This window comes from Cornus florida, unplaced genomic scaffold, assembly GCF_030987335.1.
Source record: "Cornus florida cultivar Cherokee Brave unplaced genomic scaffold, ASM3098733v1 CherokeeBrave_3.0.0_Hap2_Chr06, whole genome shotgun sequence".
NCBI lineage: Eukaryota > Viridiplantae > Streptophyta > Magnoliopsida > Cornales > Cornaceae > Cornus > Cornus florida.
Window position 1 is genome coordinate 93,846,549 of NW_026775576.1, and position 27,548 is coordinate 93,874,096.

Here is a 27,548-nt window from a genome sequence, read left to right on the forward strand (position 1 = left end):
TGGTGGGGGTGTGAATGAGGAGAATTCAAGTCTTGTAGGGGCCAACGCTTAAGTTTTCAACAAAATAAAAAATAAGTAACTCTAACAAAAAAAAAAATTAGGGAGGAGGGACTTGATCACCGGCACACCAACCGAGGGAGTTGGATTTCTAATTTAATTAATTAACTTTCTTATTTATTTTTATTTTATAATTTTTAGAGGGATTTTAATTTTAGGTAATTTTTTAAAATAATTTTTAGTTTCTTTTTATTATTAAGTTACCTTATATTCTTTATTCTCCTTTAAGAATTAGTTCCTTAATAGGATTAGAGTTTCTCTATTATAAAATGTATCTAATGTAATAAAAGATTTTAACCTTTTATAAAAAATATTTCAGAATTCATTGTGAAAAGACTCTAACCCAGACAATCTATTATGCCCATGAACAAATATAGTGCTTACTTAAAAAACTAAAAAAAAAAAAAAGGGATCAAGCCTAGATTTGTAGCCCCTAGAACCGGATAATAAAACAGTTTGTATTTCGAGCTGAAACAACTCGCTGACAAAAATGAGATTGATATATCCACGTTTATTAGTTGTTGTTCCATACGTGAATACCAAATGTCTACTACACGCAAGCTTTCACCAGAAAAAGCAGTTCTAAGCGATCAGAACTAGATCGAGAGCCACTGTTGGGATCTTCGTCGTGTTCCATGGGCGAACCTCGAAAATACCAGGTCTATTTCCCTCTCTCTCTCTCTCTCTATATATATATATATATATATATATTGGCGTCAATCATATCAAGTTTAACATTAGATTTTTGTGAAATTCGTCGAACAAATTAACATAATTCCCGTCTCAATTATGCTAATAGTCATGCAACCTAGTTGTTAAAAATATGAATTTGTTTCATGTACTCATATTCTGAATTTGTTAACTAGATTTTGAATTATCTATTTTGCTTTTATTTACGAGATTAAAAGCTTTCATATCAAATTGCCTTTAATTTTGATTATTTAGTGTAATTGATGGGGTTGGTTGGTTAGGTGTCGTTGCGCGGAGCGAGCACGAAGGAGATTTCAAGGGATGCTCTTCTTGAGAAGGTCTCCCAAGAAAGGGAGCTTCGAAATTACACAAGACGTGCCACAGCAGCTGCACTCTTTATACAGGTGAATTATATGTACAATTCATGAATGATTCGGATTCGTGTCGTTTTAGCTACGTGAAATATAGATGTACAAAATTTCTTCTGTTTGTTGTCATTATATATGATCACACAGAAACTCTACTGTCTGTGGTGCTCAGTTTGACGGAGTCATTCATACTACTATACAAGTAGAATGTGCAAAATAATAGCGGTCTAATTGTAGTGTTCAGATGTCCACTCCTTTTATAAACTATTGAATGGAAAAGCACTGGGGCAAAACATTTAAATTTCTACATGAAGACCAAGTGGGTAATCATAAAAACCAAAAGAACCATTTCCATCCACTGTCAAATTGTTAAGATTAGTGTTGCTACCATTTCTTTTCTTTTTGTTTTTCTTGGAAATCTCAACTAGCAATGTCACGAGTAATAATTCTAAGTTCTAACATAGATAATCAGTATATAATTCTTTTTCTTTTTCTTTTTCTTTTTTTTTTTAAGTAGCTTATCAGTACATAATTCTCACTTAATCCTGTTCATGTTTTATTAACGTCCATAGAAAATTAAAAAGCTTCCAGCAGTGGAATTTTTGGCTGAAACTTCTTGAACACTCCTAGCAACATGTGCCTGAAATATATAATTTAAAAATAAAATTCATAAACTCTGGCCTTTTGGACAATATTTCTTAGACAGTTTCAACTTTTGTAGCAATGCAACACAAAATATACTAGATGAACTCCTCCATTTAACTCATCTAACCTTGATTCTATGATTAACATTATCTCCAAAGTCTCCTTCATTGTGAACAATTGAGCCTAAATTGTAAAATGTTCACTTTTTGGTATCTCTTCATCCTTAACCCTCACTACATCCATATTTGTATTTCTAGATTTTCTAAAGTTACACTCCATATATTCAATTGCTATTATCTCAAGTCCTTCCGTCCAAACCTCTAATTTAGCATTTATCCCTTCTCTAGATTCATCAATTAAAAAAAATATCATCAACAAATAATACATACCATGGAATCTTGTACTGCACATGTATCGTTAGTTCATCCATAATTTAGGTAAAAGATATGGGTTTACCACTAACCCTTGATGTAAGGTTACAGCAATTAGAAATTCACTTTTTTTTTTTTTTCCTTCTCCCCATGATCATTCAAATTATAATCACACTTCCATCATACACGTCCGTTATTATGTCAATGTGTCTTTTTTTGACTTTTTTTTTTTTTTTTTTCTAAAACCCCCCATATTAAATCTCTAGATACCCTATCATAGGTTTTCTCTAATCAATAAAATTTGTATGAATATTTTTGTTTTCCTTTTTACTCCGTATTTATTTCCATTAGTCTTCTCAATGAGTAAATATTCTTCATCGTTGACCTCCGTGGCATAAATTCAATTTGATTTTTTGACACTTTTGTTTCCTGTCTCTCCTAAAGTTTCATAGTAAGACTTATAATTTTAATACCATGATAATTAGTACAATTTGAGTATCCCCTTTATTTTTATATATTGGTACTAAAATACTTTTGCTCAGCTCATTAGGTATTATCTTAGTTATTATATTATTAAACAATTTAGTTATCCAAGATACACTATCATATACACTCCCAAGATACACCATCATATACACTCCCAATTTAGACTGCTTGACTGTAAGAAATAAAAGAATTCTCCATTTTTGCATGGAAATCAGTCAGCATTGCTTACTTCTCCAGAGCTGCCTTCTCGAAATGGATTTTAACTTGTATGTCTGCAAGCTTGGTTTTGTACACGAGGTGTCATTATTTCTGTTGGACATAATACTGTCCTAGCCAGAATAAAAATGGCTTATAGAGCTGGAGTCAATTACTTACTCCAGCTTTTCTACCGATGCTCATGGACATGGATTTTAGTAGGATTCTGCTAACAAGGTATTATCAGGGTGATGTATGATAAAGGATTGAGGTTAAACAATAACTGCATCATTATATTTTGTTCTTACTGGCATCTTAAAGTGAACCGTAATCAAAATTGTTTGGCGTTGTTATTATGGGAACCAAATTAAAAAATCAAAACAAGAGGCATATGGTGTTTCAAATTACTTTGAATGCTGGGAATTTGTCAAATTTGAAAGTTCTTATTGTGTTAAGGATTTTGGTAAATATTCAATAAATATTGAATTTTACATCATAAGTTTGTGTTGCATACAATTGATTATAAGCCATGTAAAATTCAGCAATAGATATATTGAGATTTTCTTCTCGATCAGTGGGTCAGATTTGTACTTGAGAAAGTGGGATCATCTACTGTTATGGGTATACATATTACAAAAAATGTGTATGTTGATATCTATTGTAATCTGGTGCTTTTGTATTTTTTTCCCCCTTTTGATGGTGTTGGAGAAATACGATTGTTACATCTGGATGCTGGTTAAATTTATGATCATTATAACTAGACTTGATTCAGTTTCTAGTTGAGCTGCATGTCCCTCAAATGCTGTATATGAGATATTAAATAGACAATGTTGTGTGTTGATTGTAAATCAAAATATTTTTACCTTGAATAATGTCTTACATCTGTGAAAAATGTGAAACTGAATATAGAGAATTTGGAGGCGCCACAATGTCACAAAGATGGTAGCCGAGCAGCTTCGACTAGACTGGGAAACAATGTTGAAACATGATGCTGTTTCCTTAAATAGAACGTGGATTTCCAACAGTTTCCTCAGACCTTTACTTTTCTTTATCACATATTTATCAATTCGATGTCAGAAAATTCAAGCCAGAGATATAGAATGTATGCAGAATTGCTTCAGAATTCTATTGGAAAGCATAAAGTCAACTGGTATGCCATTTTTTTACTATTTCCATAATTGTGTTTATACTTTATGCTTCAGGTCATTCATCTTCTTAGGACTGCTAGTCAATTTGTAAGCCCAGTCACTTCTTTAGTCATTTATGTCTATGGTTTTCCTAGCTAATTATGGTTTGAAGTTTAAACTTTAAAGGCATTACAAGGACAATGGAAGAAAAATTGGTGTGGATTGTTATATTGAGTCAAAAAATAATAATAATAATAATCAATTTTGAATCCACAACGATTTTTAGGATGTTGCAGTATGGTTCCAATTTTAAGGCATCACAAGGACAGAGATAAAAGAAAGACTGAAAGGGGGTTGGGGCCTAAGAGCACCATTATGAAATATTTACTTTCCTTTTCCTTTATTTTGGAAAAGATATATGCGTTATATTGAAGAAAGAGGACTTGGGTTGGGGGAAGTGGTTCCCGAAATTTTGGCCACCAGCTTTCCATATCTCTTGGTTTCAAAGAAGGCTTTTCAGTGGTGTCATTTTCTGACTTTCTATTTCATTTATTCTTCTCTTATATTTACATTTTAGAAACATTAAAAAACATGCTAATTTGATAATATGATGTTAGGTTCGAGAACCGTGTTGCAGGAAAAAGGAAAGCAAAACTAAAAAAGAGATAAAGCAGATCGAAGCAAAAGATAGTTGAGAAACAGATATAATTTACCTTTTATCCTTTTCAGAAATATTTGGGTTTTTAACTCTCGCAGCCCTTAGGATTTGCTTCTCTCCTTGTCATGCAATTCATTACTTTCTTAATTTGTCCATGTGCATAAACATCTAATATGCTGATCTTTTAATCATCCTCGATTTGTAGATCCACAGAAGAATTTTTGCTCTATGGCAACTGGTACACTTGAGGAGAGAAGGACATGGCTTTTTCAAGCACAAAAGCTTGTTTCTTTGTGCTTATCTATTCTTGGAGAGTGTGATAATTCCGTTCAAGGGGGTCAAGATATTGTTGCTCTTACTTCTCTAGCAGTGCGTTTTGTTGTCGCGTTGACTGATCTTAAAGGATGGAAAACCATTACTGATGATAATCGTAAAGATGCAGATAAAGCAGTTAAGGATTTAATTCGGTTTATGGGAAGTAAGAAAAGTGGGATGTACATTTGTATTAGAAGATACATTAATAACTTAAATGCTCCATCTTTGCAAGTAAACTGTTCTGGGCTGACAGATGATAGATTCTTGATTACTGCAAGTGCACTAACTTTAGCCTTGCGGCCCTTTCATATTGGAAACTTGGATTCAAATGGACTTGGCCTCTTGGATGTGGAATATGCTGCTGAGCAATGCTGTGTATTTATACTTACAATCCCTTGGCTTGCTGAACTTCTACCAGCAGTACTCTTACCTGCTCTGAAGCACAAGTCTGTTCTATTACCTTGCTTCAGGACGCTACTGGTAAGGCTCACTGAGCTGGAACAATATCCTTCGTAATTTTTTTGAAGACAAAATTCTTGATATTGTGCTTGCTAGTATTTGATTTATGAAGAGCAAAAAGTGTGTCTGTAATCATTATGTAAATATTAATCTGGAAAAACCAATTTATATTATTTATAATGTTTAGACACTGTATCATATAAAGTATGTTGATATAGGAGAGAAGTCTGCTATACAACAATAACCAAGCCTTTTTTCCAACTACTTGGGGTTGGCTACATGAATCCTATGTTTAGCCTCAGTCAAGCTGATGCAATGCATTGCTCAAGGGGAACACCCTAGCATTTACTTGTGTATTCATAGGATTCATGTTCATATTGGTCTGGCTGTCAAGCTACCTAATGCAACCCTCCTCCTTTATCTAGGCTTGGGACCGGCTGTGTAAAGAAACACGGGCGTAGTTATATAGAGAACCTTGGAATCTGATGTCTATATCGGCTAAGATGGCAACTGTTGTGCATCCTATGAGTACATGGATATCTAAATGCCTATATGTCTAACCCCTTGGAGATTTGGTAATATAGGCAATCCAATGAGCAAATTTAGCAACATTATAAATTCCTAAAGTAGAGACAAACTAGACGACATTGTTCCTAAAAGATTTTGATCGAGTACATAAATTCTTGGTGACTCCTTCCAGGTAATTATGAAGTTACCTTTATGCCCATTCCCTTAGTGATTGGGTAAAATAGGCAACCAATCTAGCACATTTAGCAATATTAGCAAGCATTATGTAGTTTGTCGCTACTACCATTAATGCAGGTATCAGGTTCATGTTCATTCCTTCATTATTTTTTAAGGTTTTGTTTTATGATTATTTGCCTAGTAAGTTATGTTATGTTATTAATTGTTCACATTCATAAAGTCCTAATTTTCTCTCTGTTATAACTTCTTAGCTCAAAGTAAGATTTGAAACATATGGGGGCTGATCAAACTGTGGCAGGTGATGGCAGATCTTGAAAGAGAAAATCTTAAAGGAGATTACTGAGGTGGAACAGTTAAAAATCACCTGTTCCAAGGTGATGCCACAAGTTGGTTGGCTCCTTGCAAACACTATATACCTTGCAATGGGGAGTGAAGACAATTCTGTGGGTCCTGGAAAGCTCACCGAAGGCTTAGACTCATACGTCCACGTGGTTATCATCCTTGCAGAGAGCTTACTAGCTTGGTTTGAGAATGTTGGATGGCTGAAAAAGGAGAACCAAGAATTCCAAAGTGATGTTGAAACTTCTGCAGAATCCATTGACACACTGTTGTGTGAGACTCAGAAAGCTTACAAATCCTTGAACATGTCGTACATGGATTTTTACAGGCCTGTTTGTCAGCAATGGCATCTTATGAAACTTCTAACCTTGGAAAATGATGCTACTGCTCATGGAGCTGATAATCCACCGGTAAGCATTGAATGTCAAGGGAAGTGTGAACTGCTTGGTGTTGCATGTTATTATTCTTACATGCTGAGAATATTTTCTGTCATGAATCCCGTGGTTGGGTCATTGCCTGTTCTCAACATGCTGTCTTTTACTCCTGGATTTCTTGTCAATCTGTGGGGAGCACTGGAAAGATCCGTTTTTCCTGACAGAAGTCACATTGCTAAGGATCATTATCACTGCGGAAGTAAAACTTCTGAAAACCAGAATGATGGGGTTCTTGAGAGAAAGCAGAAGCGGTTTGCTAAGGATGGAAGCAGCAAGTGGGTTACTGTATTACATAAAATCACTGGCAAATCACAAGCAGATGATGATTATATAGATCCAAGTCAATCTACACAGGTCAATGAAGATTCTTGTGATGTGTGGGATATAGAGTCTTTGAGGCAGGGACCAGAAGGTGTACCAAAAGATACTTCCTGTCTGCTTCATCTCTTTTGTGCCGCCTACTCCCACTTGCTGTTAATTCTAGATGACATAGAGTTCTATGAAAAACAGGTGAATTGAATTGATTCAAAGTTGTTATTATCATTTTCATTTGCCACTTTGAATCACTTTAGCTGTTTCTGAATGTTGAACATTTCCTGAAATGAACTAGGTTCCTTTCACATTGGAGCAACAACGTAGAATCACATCAATGCTTAATACATTAGTGTATAACGCCTTGTCTCATAGTGTTAGCCAGCAGAGTAGACCTCTTCTGGATGCTGCAGTTAGATGCCTGCATTTGTTGTATGAAAGGGATTGCAGGCACCAGTTTTGTCCCACTGCTCTGTGGCTTTCACCTGCTAAAAATAATCGACCTCCAATTGCAGTGGCTGCCAGAACTCATGAAGTCTTCTCAACTACTCTAAGAGTTGATGATACTTTCACTATTCCAAGCATGGGTTCTGTCATTACGACTACCCCACATGTCTTTCCATTTGAAGAAAGGTAAATACAACATAATGGGGTTTAAATTTTCTCTTTTAAATATGTTGTTGACAGCTGTGATGCCTGTTAAAAATGTTGTTGGACTTAGTATCATTTGTTGCAAATTTCGTAATCAAATTTTTTTTTTGAGTTGTAATTTTCGTTTGACTTTGAGTCATGTCCAAGTTGAGGTTACAAACTTAAGTTGATCGTTATTCAAGAATGATGGACCTTCAAACCAATCCAATTCACACTCTTGGGAATATGTAAGACAGTGAAGTTGTTCACAAAATCTTTTGGAAACCTGATTGATGTTTTTAAGTGTTTTAGAATGTAGGACATCGCCTTTTAAACTCAAAATTTTCTCAAATGCAAAACAGTTCAAGTTGGACCAATGCATGCACCTTTCAAGCACTTGTACACAACAATTCCGGAGAGAGCTGAGTATCAATAGACTTTTGACATGTACTGGTACAACTTTGTAGAAAGTTGAGCACTGGTACACTTTTTGACATTTCCCATTACAACTTTGCACAAAACAAGCCCAAATTTGTTTTTATTAGCATGGAAAATTTTCAATTGTTGAAAAGACTTGCATGACTCGCAGTTGGAATCTAGACTCTGTAAATACATTTTTTAGAGTTTTTTAAGTTTTTTCTGTCTTTTGCACGTTTTACTTCTACCGTAAACTGCCTTTTGGTTTTCAAGCATTATTGCATCAGTTTTCTAAGCCTTTTATTTTTGTTTTTGCGCACACATTTGCATGAGTGGATATTTATGTGTGAGCCATCATTGATCGATTATAAATAAAGTTATTTGTGGATTATTGAAGAATGATCAAGCAGCAAATTCCATCATATCTTCATCAGCGTTTTTGTGAAGATTTTACAATCACATTCAGAGAAGGCGCATTGAGGGGGTCAAAATTGTTGATGGATTGCCACTGCTGAGTCCCTTTCGGCTCATTCTTATAGGAATGTGTACATGTCTATTGTGTGTTTGTATATGTGTGAAAATATATATGGGGTGTCACTACTGCAGAAAGACCATTTGTTTGCTGCCATTACCTCCCACCTGCAGCTAGCCAGTGAGCCTCTTGGGTTTGCTCTGGAAGCAAACCTGTAGGACTCATTTTATCTAGCATTATCCTTTTTGAGTACATCTGTAATTTCTCCTTTCTCTTGTTCCTTTCCAATAGGACTCATTTTCCTCGATGGCATCTGAAAAATACTGAAACCATTATTAGTCTACAACCTTTTCATTTTTTCAATATATCATTTCTCAGTTTAGTTTCAACAGACTACCTTTATGATAGCCTGCAGCTGGCCAGAAGTTGAGTTTTTTTCCTCCTATACGCTGATTGTCTCAAAAAGGAACTCCTTTCTCATCTCCCAATATATTAATAAAGAAAATGCAAGTGTAAACTTTGTTTTTGATTCAAACGATAGGTTTAAATGTTTTTTTTACCCGTGACAGAGTTCAAATGTTCAGAGAGTTTATCAACATGGACAAGGTGTCCCGAAGAATGGCTGGTGAATTGGTTGGACCTGGTCCACGATCAGTTGAGATTGTGATTCGACGTGGTCATATTGTTGAAGACGGGTTTCAACAATTAAATTCTCTTGGATCAAGATTAAAGTCTAGCATCCATGTTTCATTTGTTAGTGAATGTGGCCTTCCCGAGGCTGGACTAGACTATGGTGGGTTATCGAAGGAGTTCTTGACTGATATAGCAAAAGCTGCCTTTGCCCCGGAGTAAGTTTGACATTGCATCCAACTTTTTTGCTCCATTCTCCGTTATCACATGACAGCATTTTATCTTATTTCTTTCTATTGTTGTCTAAGGTATGGGCTGTTCTCTCAGACCTCAACTTCAGACAGACTTCTAATACCTAATACAGCTGCAAGATCTCTAGAGAATGGTATCCAGATGATCGAGTTTCTTGGGAGAATTGTTGGAAAAGCACTTTATGAAGGAATATTACTAGATTATTCCTTTTCACATGTTTTTGTACAAAAGTTGTTAGGCCGCTATAGCTTTCTTGATGAACTATCAACTCTTGATCCGGAGCTTTACAGGAATCTCATGTATGTAAAGGTACACCCTTGTGATAATATATAAGAAATTCAAGTTCTAAGATAATGCCCATTTTTATTGTTATTTTTTTATGGGAAGTAGTAATGTCTAGTCACTCCTGTTGTATAGGTTTATTAGTTTGCAAATTAGAATTGAGGACCATTCCTGATGGGAATGCAATAGTTCTCTTTTCCTATTGATCTGGAACTGGAATTAATAGGTGAAGTTTTTTATTTATCCTACAAGGAAGCCTAATCACTGCCTTTACTAAATTAACACGATCTAGTTCTGGGGGATAGAGGTGGGGAGAAATTCTCTAGCTGTTGCAGTAGTTTACTGCTATTCCAAAAAAAAAAAAAAAGTGCAGGGACCTTCCCGACGGGAGTGCAACAATACTCTTTTCATGTTGATCTGCAAGTGGAGTTTAATAGAGGGGAAGCTCTTGAGTTTTTAGGCCCAGTTTGGATGGAAAGAAATGAAAGGAAAAGAAAAGAAAGGAAATGGAGGGTTATGGTTTTTTATGTTTGGTATAAAATTTTGAAGGGAAAAGAAAGGGAATGGAAGTATTGGAGGGATTCATTAAAGCTTTATGAGAAGGTTTTATTATCTTTCCAAAAATGGGAGGAAATGGAAGGAAAGGCTAGCATTTTTAATGAAACTTTGTTAATACCAAATTTGCCTTTATTTTTTGTAAAAGAAAAAAATCTATGAAAAAGGGTATGGTGGTAAATTCATTCAAATAGTTCCTTTCCTTTATTTCCCCAAACATGATTACTATCATTTCCTTTCTTTTTCCTATATTAATCAACCAAACACGATAAGTGGTTTACACTATCGTCTCCGCTCCTTTCTTTTATTTTCTCTCGTAACTAATTTTTTTGCTTGTGCAGATTCTGAAGTTAGGGATGGTCATACTTTTCAAATTAAAGAAACTCATCACAATTTAAAATTTTTAAAGTTGGCCTGTTTTTAATTAATATTTCATGAAAACATTGCTTTCAAAATCTATTATATTTAAGCAAGTTGTATCAATAAACACCTGCGCATGGTAAATAGAAGCGTGAAAGGTCTTCATCAAACTCTATTTTGAAGGAATTTTTTTTCGAAAACTAGAATATATATGTATATTTTGTTCTTTTGTTTAGGATTTTAAACCCATGTTTGAAATCTAGGATGTTGAGATTTATTGTATGATTTATAGAATTTTTTTTGTTACTTGCCCGCAGGTTCACCAGAAAAAGTATATCTGGATGTTCTGTTCTATGTCTTTGATGTCAGAACGTCTATCATTTTAAGCAATATAATTTTAGTTTCGATGCATAATAAACCAATTTCCTTCTTCTTAGGCAACTAGATAGTGTTCCGGAATAAGAAAGACCAAGCCACACAGGTCTTTGTTGACTCATACAAGGCATAAAATAAACTTTCTAAACTGTTGACTTATCATTATTCAAGAAAGAGGGGAGATTATGCCCTTGATAAAGGCGATATAGGTGACATCCTCTATAGTAATGTGAAATAAATATTGTGAACTATCCTCTTTCGAAAAGCACCAACGTGGTATCTCTCTTTAGTGCGAGTGTACCAATGTGGTTCTGGTATGAGGGAAAATTTAATTTCCCAGTGCCTAATTTAAGTGGGGTCTCCTTTACTAAATTGGTAAGATCATCAGGTTTCCTTATATATATATGCATATGTTGATAAATGATGAGTAGATATGACATGGATGGATTTTATAGGACAAGAAAATATGCAGAATTTCATTTTAGATAGAAGGTGGTAAAATGTTTGGGATGGAACATCGTGAATCTTTTTAGTTATTTTATTCAGTGGGTTCTGTATATTTCATTGCTCTAGTTTGAGTGGCGCACAGGATTTTGGTTACAAGTCAATTCGTATATGTGGACAGTCCGATTTTTTGATATCTAAAATTTCTTTGGCTATACAGCATTATGATGATGATGTCAAGGAACTCTCTCTGGATTTCACAGTTACAGAAGAATCATTTGGCAAACGGCTTGTTATTGACCTTAAACCTGGGGGCAAGGATGTATGTGTGACGAATGAGAATAAGTTGCAGTATATTCATGCAATGGCTGATTATAAACTTAATCGACAGGTAAGTAATAGCTTTTTCTAGGGAACTTGTTTGCTTGTATTTGTGCATATACCTTGTTCCCATTGTTGAATTGCAGATCCTGCCTTTATCAAATGCATTCTATCGAGGGTTGACTGATCTTGTAGCCCCATCTTGGTTGAAGTTATTTAATGCAAGTGAATTTAATCAGGTATTTACCCTTTTCCATGCACATTGAGTAAGTTGTTATTTTGCAATGATATATAGCTGTTGGGTGTATTTTGTATATCGATACATCAGTTGCTTCAGTTATTTCTCATTATGCCATGTTGTTGTTAGGCTTGATGCATTAGTTACAAGTTTGGCATCTAAGAAGATACCTTGTATAGGTCCAAAGCTGCAGCTTCACTATATATGTTCTTAATGTCTGTCTACTTATTTATTATTAATGTTTGTCTATTTTGTTGAAAAGTTAGTAAGCGTTCAAATGGGCCTTCTATGCAGGGCTACCATGGCACATATTCCTGTTCAGATAGGCATTGTTAATTGTGTAATTTTTTGAAAAAAAGAAAAGAAAAGAAAAAAGAACCAAATACTGTATTCTCTATTAAGCTTTTGCTAATCAGTCTGCGGAAAGGAAATTTTTCTTAAAGGGACACATTCTGTTGCAATTCTTCTGCATGTGTACCAGAAAGAATTGTGAGTTGGTATCTTTTTGTTGAATGAAAGAAATATTGTTTAAATTTTGGAATCTTTATGAACAACTTGCCAAATTGTGCATTTGGCTTCTTAGTGCCACCTGCTCCTTACAAAATGTAACTTCAAAGTAGTTCCGGGCAACAACCTAATTTGGAATTGTTGCCAGTAGATTGGGGTTATTTTTCATCTTATTATATTAATGTTGGGGATGTGACCATGAGGTACTCCAACCATCTTATATCAACTGTAATACATTTATCACATGAATTTGTAAAAACAGTTGCTAATAGATGTATACTTGTTTTGCATCTAACTTACGTTAAACAAACACTTTGCTTGATATGTTTAGACAATTTTATTATCAATTAATTTCTTAACAGAACATTTGTACCATGCACACATGGTATATAAGTATACTTTCATCCATGGTGAGAGAGAATTGGATCCACTTGATTCAGGAGGAGAAAAAAAATAAAAATTGGATCCACTTGAAAGTTGAAAAGTGAATATGGCAGCCAACACCATTGAGGCTTAGATGAACACCTTGACTGAGAGCACCAATACACAACTTTAACTTCATAATCCAATAAATATGTCTTTAATGTTTTTTACTGAATTTTGTTTTTGAATATTTAAAGGTGATTTAATATGATTAATGACCTAACCATTTGAATTTTTAGTCTATTATCTGCAGTAAAACTCATTGATTTGTTTTTACACTTAATTTATGGCCATAAATGCACTTAAATATAAAAATAAATGAAATATTACCTGATAAAACACATAAGATCAAATTTTATTTGTATTAATGTCATGCACAAGAGAAAGAAAATTCCCCATATATATATATAAACTAAATAAATTCTCACATACATGTCAAACACTATTTTTCTGTTAACTCTACATGAAAGAATAGAAAATAATTCAAAAATAAAAATTTAACAATTATTTAGATATTGGAAAGCTTTGTTTCAAGATTTTGGCTCAAAATTGTAAAATCTTGAACTTTGAAGGCTAGATTAACATTTGGACTGTTTTTGGAGAGAGTCTCTCGACTAGAAGGAAAAATGGAAAAGAGGAGAAAAGGGGGTTATTAAAGCCCATGTGCCACATTGCCGTTTTGGCCTTGTATCGGTCAATATAGTGCTGTATTGGCTGTTAAGAACCCTTACAGCTTTGTTTTGGTTGATATGACTCCATATCAGCTGATACATGACCATGTCGGTCATGTCTCCTATGAAATAGAGTCGCGCCGATATGTCAGTTAGACTCGGTATCAATTTTGTCCGAGTCCTGTACGACTTCACCATTATGTTGGCCTAGTGTCGAAAACTTGCTAAAACCGTAAGCTTAACAAATTCTTTTTCTACCAATATAGGGTCACCTTATTAATCTTCCTTCATCCATCTCCTTCTCGGTACTTTCGAACTATAGGCCTTAAAGCGTTTTCTGTCTTTGATGAACCCTAATTGAACTGTACATGTGGCTTTACCTTGAATACGCACGCACACGTCTATACATGACCTTTTTTTTTTTTTTTTTTGATAAATAAAAGAATATTATTAAAAGACGCTCAAGAGGGGAGCGAATCCCAAGGAAATACAAAAGAGCACAAAGGTCTCAAGCCTTCAAAGAGGCCAAAAAATCAACAATTTCCTCCAACGATCTATGATCTCTCCCTGAAACCTAACAAAAAAGAGTGGAAATAATTGAGAATTTAAGCACCGAAATCGACACCGCCTTTCCTTTAAAGTATCTCCTATTCCTTTCAAGCCAAATACACCACTCTCCACGCATCCTGACTGAGAGCCCCCACATGACAACCTCTCCACATCTCAATCAACTCTCTAGTAGATCCTGGCATAACCCAATAAAACCCAAATAAGCCAAGCATCAAATCCCAACACTCTCTAGCCAAAGAGCAATGAAAAAGAAGGTGATCCACAGATTCCTAATCACGAAGACACATATAACAACGATTGAGCACCACCTGGCTTCTCCTTCTCAAATTATCCTGGGTTAAGATCTTACCCAGAACCGAAGTCCACACAAAGAAAGCCACTTTGAGAGGAGCCTTAGAACGCCAAACAGACTTCCAAGGAAAACGAACTCCAGGATCAAAAGAGAGGCACTTGAAGAAAGACCTCACCTCAAAACGCCCCTTGGAGTTTGCGACCCAAGACCAACAATCCGAATCCTCCACCACAGTCCTCTGGCGATATAACAAATCCAAGAGACGAATTGCCTCATCAATCTCCCAATCCTGAAAGGCACGCCTGAATCGAACATCCCAAACCAGTCTCCCATTATCAAGATGATAACAGTTAACCACCAAGGCCTGCCTATCCGAAGCAATCCTGTAAAGCTAAAGAAAGGCAAGAGCAAGAGGAGCATCACCACACCACACATCCTCCCAAAAGCAAATCCTCCTCCCATCTCTAAGACGAAACCGAATGTGCTTGGAAAAATCATGAAGAATCATGAAGAGATCTTTATGCGACATTCTGCTCTTGCTTGGGGGACCTATATTACATGGACTCTTCAAAAGTAGTGAAATACTCATGTTCGACACACATTACTCGGACATGGGTACGGGAAATGTGGCCGACACTTTTGGTTGGACATGTATCAAAATGCTTACCCAATAATTCAATATATTATATTATTACTTCAAAATGAGTGTAATGCCTAAATTGAACACATTGTTACTTAAATACATTATTTTACTCTAGAAAATAAAATAAATATATTAAATGAAATGATCATTTTGCATTGTTAATGTGTCCTCCTAATTGGAGATTTTGACACGTTTGACGCGTGGATACATACCCATACCCAACACATGTACCCAATTCCATGTAACTTGGCTTGGAACAACTTGTTGACTAGGGAATGTAAAAATCATTATTTTGTTGCTAATCTTGCACTGAACCAAACTTTTAGGCTATGTTATATGGACTCGGATGTAACGACCATAAACTGATACCAATTATAAAAAAAATTTGGCATGACCTCTGCTAAAAAGGGGCCCACAACAACCTGCTTAAATAAAATAAAAAAAATGCAATGGCCTTTCTTGGCCCTTCAAGACTTATCCAACCTGTCCCAACACACAATACAAAAAATATATATATATATTCCCAAAACAACAACATCAACAACCTCCTCAAAATGACCCATCATCATCATCCCATCCAACACAAAATATTTACATAATCTCGCTTCCCTTCAAAATACCAACAAGAGTATAGTTTACAATACATGACCATGGCTTGCAAAATGTATGCACTTCACTATGGTTTTGAAACTTTACAAAAGTGTAGCAAATATACAAAAGATAGCAAAAAAATATATTCCTAGTCCTCCTTAAGTTTGTGAAGGGTCTGCGTCTCCTACTAACTTCCCGAGTCCTGAAAAAATGTTAAATGTAATGGGAGGAGCAAATTGCTTAGTAGGTGGTGCCTAAGACACACGTTTTGTGGCCCCGTGAATCTAAATAATGAATAGGAATAGAGGATAGGAGTCATGCTATACCGGAAAAGAATACAACATAAATTCCAATTTCAAATAAATAATGCCATGCCATGATATGCACTGTCATGTATGTCGCTCCCTATTTTCAAAATTCAAATCCATCGCTTTTCAAACTGTTAATATAACCCATCCTTTGGTGACTCCGCAGCGACACGAGAGAAGGATTGGTTACTGTCCCTGAGCCTTGGTACCCTCGTGGCGTGATTTGGGGCCCAACTAGCTCAACCACGCTAGGGTGATTTTCCTAATTCCCTCTAGGTTATATTAACACCACGGCCCTTTGGTGACTCCGCGGCGACCGGGTTTTTCTTAAAATCATTTTATCAAAATTCTTCCCAAAAATCCCTTTTTCTTTTATTTCAAATAATTTCCCTTCATTCATATCCAATGAAATGTATACATGTCTCATACTTTCAATGCTATGATAATAAGGGATTTTCATACAACACAATTAAGCATGCCTTACAAGAAATTTTAAAAAATTTTTACATGCTTCCATACATCATTTCTAGTAAGTTAACACCCAATAGACATAAGGAATCAACACTTAGGCATGTTTTCCATATAAATCAGTAAATACACATAGTTGTATGCTTTATATACACAATTAAATCATTTAAGAGACAACCAACTCAAACTAAGCATGCATAACAACAATTTTAATAGAAAAACTCACAAAGGTGCAAGAAAGTGGGAATCAGAGACCCCTACCTCAAATTAAGCCAAAAAACCCCAAATGGGTCTCAAAACCGGAATCCCTAGAGTGCACTAAAACTGAAATTGCTTATATGGATGTGAAGATCTCGCCGTGCTCTTCGAATTGCCGCAAACGGCTTCCAAAAATTCCAAAGGTTGAGGGAGAAATCAAGGTTTAAAATCTTGAAGTGAAGAAAAAGAAAAAATGGAATTTGAGAGGTGAGAGAGACAGACCAGTGGGGAGAGAGAATTGTGAGACCTTTAGTGGTCTCTAATCCACTTAAATGACTAAGGTGGGTCCCACCACTTTTATTTTATTTTTCCTTTTTCTTTTATTTTCATTTTACACCACATATATATATGTACACATTAAATAATTTCACAACCTTATATAGCACATTAAACAATATGAATATAATGCAAATGGACCCAACTAAATTCCCCGTATGCAACAATTCTGCCAGCGGTTATCACACGGGACCGTGCGGCCCGAAAAATGAAAAATGCGAAAATGATCACCCTTGCATTTCAAAGAGTTCTGAACTCAATAGAATGCCCCAAACAACTTCAGACACACCTGGCACACCCCACGGTGTCCGGTACTCACAACGTAAAAAGACAAATGCCCTCGCATCAACAAAATTCCGAAAAAATGAAAAATGGAGAAAATTGGAAACATTACATCGGATACGTGTGTTAGATGGGGGAATATATCCAAGTGTCGCACCTGGCAAATCCCCAAAGTGAGGGACATAGCTAAATGTTCCCTATTATTTTGTATAGTAAAATGGTGTCCTTATGTAACATAGTTTTCAATGTAGGCCTTTTACTAGTTTTGAAGCAATAATGTATTAAAATTAAATAATTAGATATGCTTTTTAGGTGCATGTCCAACTGAAAATGTCGATACACATCCCACACACACTTGTACCCATTTCCGAGTATTGTTTTGTCTCACACGGGTACTTCACCTACTTTTAATGAGTCCATGTAACATAGCTTTGAGCTATGGCAAAGCATGTATAACTTTTTTGAGCAAAGATCATAGGAGAGAGTTTTCAAGGGTGCTCTGTAAAGAAGGCAATGCATGTTAGAAATTGTGAGAGTTCCGATGTGGATGAGAGTGGGACAGTGGAGAGAGAAACAGAAAGCAAGGTTGAGTAGTGGGCATGGGCGGCATGCTTTCAACCCAGATGGTAAACAATGCATATAGTCTGATCCATGCCTCGTATGGTCCTTTTGGACTCCAGGCCACTACATATTGTGATGTACTAGGGACTTCATGAGGAATCATTGAGGTCATCAACTATTTAGTGCATCACAATGTTTGTTTAGCATATTATATACATGGTGGGTCAATTAATGACTTGATGAATCTCCGAGTCTAAGGTATGTGTCCTTGCCATGATAATTGAGTCATCTATAAAGTGAATAGCACGCTCTCTAGCATTGCCTTATGCCTATCAAAGCAAATGATTTTTGGAACTGTCTCCATGTAGCAATCTCAATGGAAGGAGGTTGTAAGTCGGTATCGGGCAATGAAGAAAACGGAACTTAGCTTTTTATAGCAAGGCCTACACCTCGGCCAAGGTGACAGGCTGACAGCCAGTGGCCAGGGTGGTTGTGGCTGGAAGTAGGATGGGTGGGCCATGAAGATCACTGCATACCTAAAATTCACGAGACTGGTCAAGTCTTTCTGCACTAGTCAGACACAGCATGGGCAGTTGAACGTGCAGAAGGACCAGTCGGAGTATAGCACTGTGAATCATTGAGTTTCTAATTCTACTAAAGTTTATTTCCAATTTGTCACTTGAGCTCCTAAAATATTTTTTTTAGAAAATATTTTTCTTTTTCAGGTAAAATATTTTTTTATTTTTACTTTGTTGGTGTTTAGTAAAGGTCTATGTCAAAGTTAAGGTCGAGTCCATCGGGCGGGGCATATAAAATAACTTGCCAAAAATTGATGGATAAATTATTTTTGTTAAATTTTAATATTTTTTTTCTTCGTAAATATTTTACGACAACCAAACACCAAAAAATAAAAAAATATTTTCTGAAAAATATTTTATGTCCAAACAAACGGAGCCTTGGTATTTTCCAATTTCAGGAAAAGAAGTAAATGTTTGAGGTAAACACAATGGATCTTCTTCTACTTTTCTTTTCTTTTCTTTTTTTCTTTTTTGACAGCTAGCTTTGGGCAAAACAGATGTAAACAGGATACATTTTTTTGTTCATAAGTGTATAAAAAGATAATAGGTATTTAAATTTTTTAAGAGTAAGATGCAGGGCATCAATACAAAACAACTCGATACAGAGGATTTAGACGACAGTATGCTAAATTATATATTTAAAGATAATTGAAAGAATAACTATCCAATTATCTTTTGCAACTTTTTCTTATAATGCACATTCTTAGATAATAGTATGAAATGCAATAAATATGATTTGTATTTCTTTAAGTTCTTCTTTTCTTTTTCTTTTTCTTTTCCTTTTCCTTTTCCTTTTCCTTATTCTTTTTCTTTTTCGTCTTCCTTGTGTTTTTTGTGTGCGTCCTTGGTTTTTTATGCATGGGTTCACTTTACTGTTCGATGCTGATACATTATTACTATATTCAGTTGCTTTCTGGTGGAAACCATGACATTGATGTTGATGATTTGAAAAATCACACACGGTACACTGGTGGTTATTCTGAAGGGAGCCGAACGGTTAAACTCTTTTGGGAGGTATCAATACCACGATCGCAATTGAATTACTTAATGCTTTCTTCTGTTTGATTATTCATATTTTTTTTTCTTTGTTGAAGCCACTGACATGGATTCAGCTTCCATGCTACCTATACAGTTCGGATACTTTTGAATTGCCTGCATTTTATCTCACATGCATCTAAACCTTTCCTTTTTTATTTTCTTTTTTCGAGTTTTCTCTATGCACATTTATGTGCACAAGCAGGTGCAATTTATGCACCTCAATTAAACTGGACACATCCATCTCTGTTATCTTTGTTAATTAGAAAAGTTTGTGTTCACTTATTCTTTAATTTGAAGAATTTTTCCCCCTCAGTGAATTATGCAGGTTTAATTTTGGTTCTTGCTTATATTCAAGTCACCTACAAAATGGAAACTTGAATGCAAATTTTTCAGGGTTGTTAAATGCTTTCTTTGCCTATTGATGTAAGAATATTTGCTCTAGACAATTGTTTAGCTAATAATTTGTTATGCAATTTAAGTCAACTAAGAAACTCCTTTATGGATCTCTGATAAAATGGCAATGCAATAACAATAGCCAATGAGCTCTTTCTGCTTCCTGAGCTCTTTTTAAAATCTTTGTTAATCTCAAACGTCAGGGCACAATGCTGAAGGGAGCAGAGTGCAGACCACACCTTTGTGTGTTGTTCCTCCTAGTGGGGGCGAAGGCTGATAGACTGGCAGTTAGGAGTTCCTCAGGTGAAGAATGACATGTTATTGATTATGACCAATAACTTTCTTAGACTCTGGATTCCCATTTTCACATGATTGATTATTCAACAATTTGAATTAGTTGTAATCTTTAGACCTAAGGGAAGGCATACTTTTCTTTACAATGTGACTGATCACAGTCCTGCCCCAAAATTTGGAAGGATCTCTACCCTTTATAAGGCCCTCCGAACCAACATAGTCAGTCTCAATCATGGGATACATAAAAATTAATAATTTTAGTAACTTAGCAAAAGATAAAAGAACTTATTCAAAATGTTGATGTATCTGAAGATTCTTCTCGCTGGGAATCTCTTTATGCCCCTCATCTTTGCAATGTGCTTAATCAGTATGACCTCCCCTGCTTCTTGCAAGCGGGAGTTTAATTATGAACATCATTTATGAAAATCTACAATAGATTTTTCTCGACAATCATGGGCAGTTCTATTTCCATAGTTCCATATTAAGATGTCAATTCAAATTTATCATGGTGGACATTATTGATATTCATATTGTTTCCTATTAAAGGTCTGAGCTGCAAGTTGGGTTAGACCTCTAGTTGCACCCACATGAATGATATAATCAAGCAGGAGAGGATAAAGAATTCAGCTTTCAAATCTATATTGTCAGTGTATAGAAGATATTTTTGAGCTATTACATAATCATCTATAAATACGATTGTGTGCTACTCTTCTAGTTTTCTCAAATTCTTGTTTAAACAATATGAGGCTTTGATAATAGGAGTCCTCTCTCATAGTTGCAATAAATTTGTTGAAGTCTACCACATCATTTTGCATAAATAGATCAATCTAATACCAAATCTCAATACATTTACAAAACGATAAAAAGGTTTATGGTAAGACTCTTCACTTGAAATGAAACAATAGCTACCCAAGAAATTACATTTCTATCAAGCATTTAATGAAGCATTAACCATGAACCTAAATAATTGCATTTTACATTCAAGATAATAAACCCAATTAAGGTAGGTAAAGGTGGCATATTACAGGCATTTATCATGTGGACACGGACACTTCGAACTTCTCCAATGGCGGTTAAGTTTCAAACTTGAGCAGGTTGGGTAACCCAGCTTCATTTCAATGCGTTTAATGGTCTCTTTATTTTACAGTTGGAACACTTTCCTCCCAGATTTGATATTCAGATACGGGCAGGTTATTTATTAACCAAAACAAAAGAAGAGAAAAATGAAGTTAGCCTTATTTTCCTTCACATTTCCAGCAGGTGCAGTCCAGCTAATGCTGCTGACGAGCTTTAGTTTTTAGAACATTAGTATCGTTGCCGTCACCTTCACCCTTTCCATTGCCATTGTGGAGGCGGGGTTAAATCAATGGAAGCCTAGAAAAGAGCACAAAATCTGTTGACTATTTAATTGTTTGAGTTTGCCAATGTCAGGATATGAGAAGGTAGAGTGTGAAGTAGCTGTAGATGAAAATTGGAAAATAAAAAAAATATAAATGTAATAATGGCATGTTCTGTAAATAAATGCAAAAAAGAAGCGGCATGGTCCTCACAATGTCAAAATACCAATGAGATTGCTTTCTTTTTGCATGGTATATATATATAGCTACATTCAGACCTTTAGATATAGATATGTAGCAAGAACAACGAATTCATGTTGCGGAAATGAGGATGTTAAGATGGACAATTGGAATGACTAGGAAAGATAGGATTTCAAACTAAAACATGAGGCAGAAACTAGGTGTAGGCTATGTAGCACCTATTAGTGTCAAGATTAGAGACAGTAGACTTCGGTGGTATGGACATATACTTAGAAGACCTATAGATGCACCAGTGAGAAAAAGGAAGAATAATTTGCATAGAGGGTAGGAGGCCGAGTGGGCATCCGAAATTAACATGGAATTATAAATGATTTAAAAAGCTAAATATTAGAGAAGAGATGGCGTGTAATAGAAAAGAAGGGAAAAAGAAAATTCATGTGGCTGACCCCATTCATATGGGATTAAGGCAAGGATGATGATGATGAAGATATATAGCTACATTCACATACTCAATATTCTTATGAAGCGAACATATTTCTTCCTTTTTGTTTTATCTGATTTATCTCTTCTATCACTTTACTGGAAGATGCCCCTCTTGATTAAGGTTGTTTAGTTGGAACTGATTGGTTAAATCTCTTTCCTGCTAGTGTTGATTTTCTCCTGATGATATTTTTGTCCCAGGTAATTAAGGGATTTGAACCGAAAGAGCGCTGCATGCTTCTCAAGTTTGTAACAAGTTGTTCTCGAGCTCCATTACTTGGGTTTAAACACTTGCATCCAACCTTTACTATTCATAAGGTATCTCCCAAACCAATCAAATAATTTTGTAACTTCCTGAAATCCATTAAATCTCCTAAACCGATCATCTTGTTCATTTTTTTTTTTTTTTTTTTTCTGTCGCGAATGATATCATGTGATGTGGGTTGTGTACTTCTATGAACTTATAAAATTACAATATTATATCTGGAGGCTTAGCACAACATTTTGCTTCAGTATTTTGTGCACTAATAATGCTTACTGGAACCATACACTTTTAACACATGGGGGGATATAATGGACGGCTAGTTACAAAAGAATAAAATAAAGGAGACAAGGAAACACACACATAAATACACACAGAGAAAGAGTTGTAAACTCGTGGAGTTTCTCTTATACAAACTCTGACTCCATTACTTAAAATTATCATTTTACCTTCATTGTATAGGTAAACTAAGGACAAAATCAAGAATTACACCTGGGATTCTCTTACTACAAGCATTGAGAAACCTGAAGTATTAAAAATAATGTGTGTTAGCAAAATGTTGATGATAAACAACAGGGTACCCTTTGAAGGACAGAATACCCCATATACTTACCAATGTGCACGGAAGAATAGCACCTTTGATCCACCCTCCTTCTATTCCAGAAAAATAAAATAAAGCAAAATAATATTCCAGGACTGCTTCATTTTTAGTCCCTTAGATTCTAATTTACGGGATAATTGAAGGCATAGGCATAACGAACTATGTTACATGGACTCTCCTATTCCCCTAATGTAACATGTAAACACAACACGGCAAGACATATTCATGGAATATGTTTCTAAATCATGATCCTCAAATGTGATGAGGGAAAATGAAGAAAATTTAGATTTGATAATAGAGAAGAGTTTTCTATGTCAGAGGTAGATGGAAATTCATTTTTTACCACATTCTATTTAATTTATTCTAATTGAGTATATCACTTAAAAGAACTAGAATCATGCATTTACTATTATATAAATCATAATCTATTCGAGTGTGTATGATGTGTCTACGTACCCATACCCGACTTTTGGATACGTTTGAAGTCGGGTTCTATATGCTAAGATTTGGTATTTAGATAGATTTCACAACCTCACTCAATACATTTATGCAAGTTCATCACAAACTATTTCCTTAGATTTTCCATAGAAAAGAACTCTTCTCAATGTTGACATTACATTACTACTGATATTACTATAATTTTGTACGATCCCCTCGTTTAAAAAGAGTGCGTTATCACGTATACACGGGGATACTAGGAGATTAGAGACAGACCTATGTTGTTATCATTTTGCACAAAGTGACTGATTTTAGACTCTCCCATTTTTACGCTCGTCAGTTTGAGTTTTTACCATTACACCAAGCAATAACTAAGGTAGGTTCTCTCTCTCTCTCTCTCTCTCTCTATTTGCCCCCATCCTTCCAAGAAAATGAAAAAGTACTAACTTTTTCCTAGTACTAAATGGAAATAATAAGGATTTGAATTTATTTAGGTTGCATGCGACGTGCCTCTTTGGGCAACGTTCGGAGGACAGGATGTGGAGCGGCTTCCTTCAGCTTCTACATGTTACAATACTCTCAAGGTACTATTATTAGGGATAAGATCCCTCTTATTTTATCTATAATATTCTGAGCTCAGAGCCCACAAGAACAGCGTTTAGGGCTTTCAGCTACCAGTTATCTACTTATCGACTTACAATGATGGGCTTGTTTTTGTTTTTCTTTTCTTTTACTTTTTTGAAAATAACAGCTTCCAACCTATAGACGTCCAAGCACTTTAAAAGCCAAGCTTCTGTATGCAATCAATTCTAATGCAGGATTTGAACTTTCATAGAGATTTGTGACAAATTACTGTTTGAGGTAAACCTTCTTCGCCTTTGTCTTTCTTAAAGATCATCCCTGTATTGGTGGCATGTTTATCTAATTATTTGTTGTACTTATTATCGATTCCATCAATGATAAAAAATAAAAATAAAAAATCATAAGCGATAAATAGTTACAGATGACCAGCTGGGAATTACGCATTCAATTTCTTCTCATGGCTAGTAAACGTTCATGCATTACTTTTAAACAAAGTCTGTGAATTATTGGGGAAACAGAGTCCATACCGTATGTGAGTGGTCGGAAAGCAATGCATGTTCGGAAGCATCATTATTAGTTCAGAACCAATGTTGTCATTGTGGACCTATTCAATTAATTTGGGAGGCTATAGAAAAGGATTTGAAATGCAATATTGAATAATGAAGGACTTGGGATGCATATCAATTTCCTAAACGGATACTTCATAAAAAGGTTTCAGATACATCTTTTGAAACATAATTACCATGCCATGACCCAGCATTCTTGGCTATCCATGACACATTTTGTAAAAAAATGTACGTACGTAACAGAAAAAACTGCTCATGGTGGAGCCATAATTTTTTTCTTGATACGAGGATCAACATAAGGGAAATCTCCAAATGTTTGAAGCATCATCTGACCATTGTATCATTGGAGAATCTTTATTCGAGGAGATCTTATGTGGAGATTTGATTAGAGGTTGGTGATGGAATCCACCTCCAAAACAATCCTCTGTAGTGTTAAACAAATCTAGACCTAGCTTGCAAAGGAGAGAGTTTCTATTGCACTGGACACACAGCAAGTCTTCCGTGATTCAAAGAACACTGTGTCACAGCTATTCCCGCCAAAAAGAATATGAATTATATTAGGAATAAAACTTATTATCAAACTACTTATTGTGTATGTGTCTGTATGGGATTGAGAGAGAGAGAGAGAGATTGGTTGAGTAAAGCTTCATAAATATTTCTCTCTTTTCCCAGCAATTAAAACTTCATATATCGCATCATGCAACTTTGAAATGATAAATTTTTCTGAAAGCCTAAGGCACTTCAAAATATCTGAAATTTCTAGAATTTTCATCACACAACTTTGCATCATGCAAATTGAAATGATAAAATTTGGTGAAAGCACGTGGAATTTTAAAATATCTTAATTTTCTAGATTTTTAATCTCAAAAATCTTGAGCCAGTTGACTAGAAAAATGATATATATTACAGAATTTGTACCTATCAAAAAATATATATATATTACAGAATTTGTGGAAGTTTATTACCCATGGATGACTTATTGACTAGCTTCATTGTGGATATTTAGGTTCATTACCTTTTTCAAAAGGTCTTACGATCAGACGAGTGGCTGGTTGATATTGAAGATCACAAAGTTCTGAGACCAGGTATCTTGTTCTGCAAATCTAGAGATGTACTCTCTCGTGTGCTTCTTCGTTCAGTCTTTGCAACTCACTAGTTGCTTCCTGAGCTAAACAAGATGATGGTTGCTACCAAACATTAAGTTGGCAGTAGGATTGTCATCCAATCTTCCTTACTCCCAGCTCATATAGATTTTGCCAAAAAGTATATTCTTTCATGTAGAAAGACGCTTATGATGTGTTGAAAGGAACATTTTTTTTTTTTGTTTTGGGGCAAACTTCATGTTGAGTTTCTGTATATATTTCCGGTTCACTTACCATTTAAGAACTTATTTTACTACAACTTGAGGGTAACACTGCCATTGTAATGCCAACTCCTATGCTGCTCCAATATGGAGCCTATGGTGAATGCTGGAATTAGAATGCCTCCTACCTTATTTCTGTATTACAAATAGTATGCACACACATGCTCACTGTCATTATTTTTTAGTATACTATAATTTATTGAGATATTTAAAAAGTAAATATATTATGTTCCACAATATCATTTAACAGGTGGTAGTGTTAGTGCTAAAGACAGTATGGAGTTTGAGACCTGAGCAGTACTGTACAACAAATTCTGCTTGGTATAGTTTTCTAAATATTCAATTATAAAAATGTTCGTTTTCAGAGAACTGTACTGTACAACAAATTCTACTTGGTTTAGTTTTCTGAATACTCAAATTATAAAAATACTTGTTTTCAGAGAACTGTCAGTTCTCTGAAGATAGTTTTCTGCTCTCTGATTTCTTGAAAACTATTTTCAGAGTTACAAACCAAGCAAAACCATGGTTTCTCATAAAATTGTCTGGGAACAATCAGATGAGTAGGCTCTGTGGATTATGTGGTACTTGTGAACGAAACCGGCAATGCCTACACTTGCCAAAACCGGCAATGCCTGCACTTGCAAGGTGGGCCGCTGTGGAGAGTTGGCACTAGCTTTTGGCCTTTCCTTACACCCTCTCACCTTTGGCTCGTTAGACCTATAGCAAGCTAGAGAGAGCATAGTTTTTGGCTGAGGGGAGCATGCGTTAGACCTTAGCAAGCTAGAGAGAGCGTAGTTTTGGGCTGCGGGGAGCATGTTTACTGTTTAGCACCCCTTAGAGGAGGTTTTTTTTTTTTTTTTTTTTTTTTTTTTTTTTTTTTTTTTTTTTCTGTTCAAATACACCCTCATGCCTCCATTGAAGTTCGAAAACCCAACCTCTCATTTGGGAAGGAGGGCTTCTATCAGCTAGGCTATTGCCCATGTCATAGGTATTCTCATTGATATGCTGCTATGGAAGAGCTCTGCTCGCCCAACGCCCCCAGGTTCCCTTGCGTTTGTGCCTTAACCGGCCATTGGAACCCAACGATTCATGTTCAAGCAGTTGGACCACCTTACAGACCCTTCGCCCAGCCCAAGTGAATTGCAATTCATTCTAGTTTTCCTGCCAGCTTTCATTCTATATAGCTTGAGGGAATTGTGGCATAGATTCTGATTCTGAATTTCTAAAATTTTTTTGGATAAAATACAATAACACTCCCCTGAGGTTTGACATAAGGACAATCATATACAAGTAGGCCTATTTTTGGACAATAACACCCCTTGTCAAATTTGACAGCCAAACTGAGGCTGATGAACAAAATTTGAGACTCCAGGGTTCCATTTTGAATTGGTGCAACATAGATCACAAAATTTGATACTCCAGGTTCCG

At 35.4% G+C, this 27,548-nt stretch overlaps 1 protein-coding gene across 3 annotated transcripts; it reads left to right on the top strand.

Moving 5' to 3' along the window:
* The first annotated feature begins 442 nt into the window (after positions 1 to 442).
* Positions 443 to 26,267, top strand: LOC132312964 (E3 ubiquitin-protein ligase UPL7). 3 transcript variants are annotated; one of them, XM_059811541.1, is made up of 15 exons: positions 453 to 716; positions 1,029 to 1,151; positions 3,722 to 3,962; positions 4,803 to 5,392; positions 6,385 to 7,359; positions 7,460 to 7,794; positions 9,250 to 9,528; positions 9,619 to 9,871; positions 11,799 to 11,969; positions 12,046 to 12,138; positions 19,472 to 19,579; positions 22,510 to 22,626; positions 24,104 to 24,193; positions 24,361 to 24,470; positions 25,764 to 26,267. In XM_059811541.1, exons 1-14 carry the CDS (start codon positions 693 to 695, stop codon positions 24,442 to 24,444), a joined length of 3,483 nt encoding a protein of 1,160 aa, XP_059667524.1. In that variant the 5' UTR covers positions 453 to 692; the 3' UTR covers positions 24,445 to 24,470; positions 25,764 to 26,267. The 3 variants fall into 3 exon arrangements, 2 of the variants coding, with proteins under 2 accessions (XP_059667525.1, XP_059667524.1); XM_059811542.1 differs by lacking the exons at positions 24,104 to 24,193; positions 24,361 to 24,470; positions 25,764 to 26,267 and adding an exon at positions 20,200 to 20,299 and having other exon boundaries at positions 447 to 716; positions 22,510 to 22,609; XR_009483355.1 differs by lacking the exons at positions 19,472 to 19,579; positions 22,510 to 22,626; positions 24,104 to 24,193; positions 24,361 to 24,470; positions 25,764 to 26,267 and having other exon boundaries at positions 443 to 716; positions 9,619 to 9,861.
* Positions 26,268 to 27,548: the final 1,281 nt, after the last annotated feature.

What these genes read in the sequence shown, in the direction of transcription:
- LOC132312964 (XM_059811541.1), top strand. Translation starts at nt 693, where the DNA reads ATGGGCGAACCTCGAAAATACCAG. An exon ending in CAGCTGCACTCTTTATACAG is followed by an intron (nt 1,152 to 3,721) that starts GTGAATTATATG and finishes AACTGAATATAG; the next exon opens with AGAATTTGGAGGCGCCACAA. An exon ending in TAGAGTTCTATGAAAAACAG is followed by an intron (nt 7,360 to 7,459) that starts GTGAATTGAATT and finishes GAAATGAACTAG; the next exon opens with GTTCCTTTCACATTGGAGCA.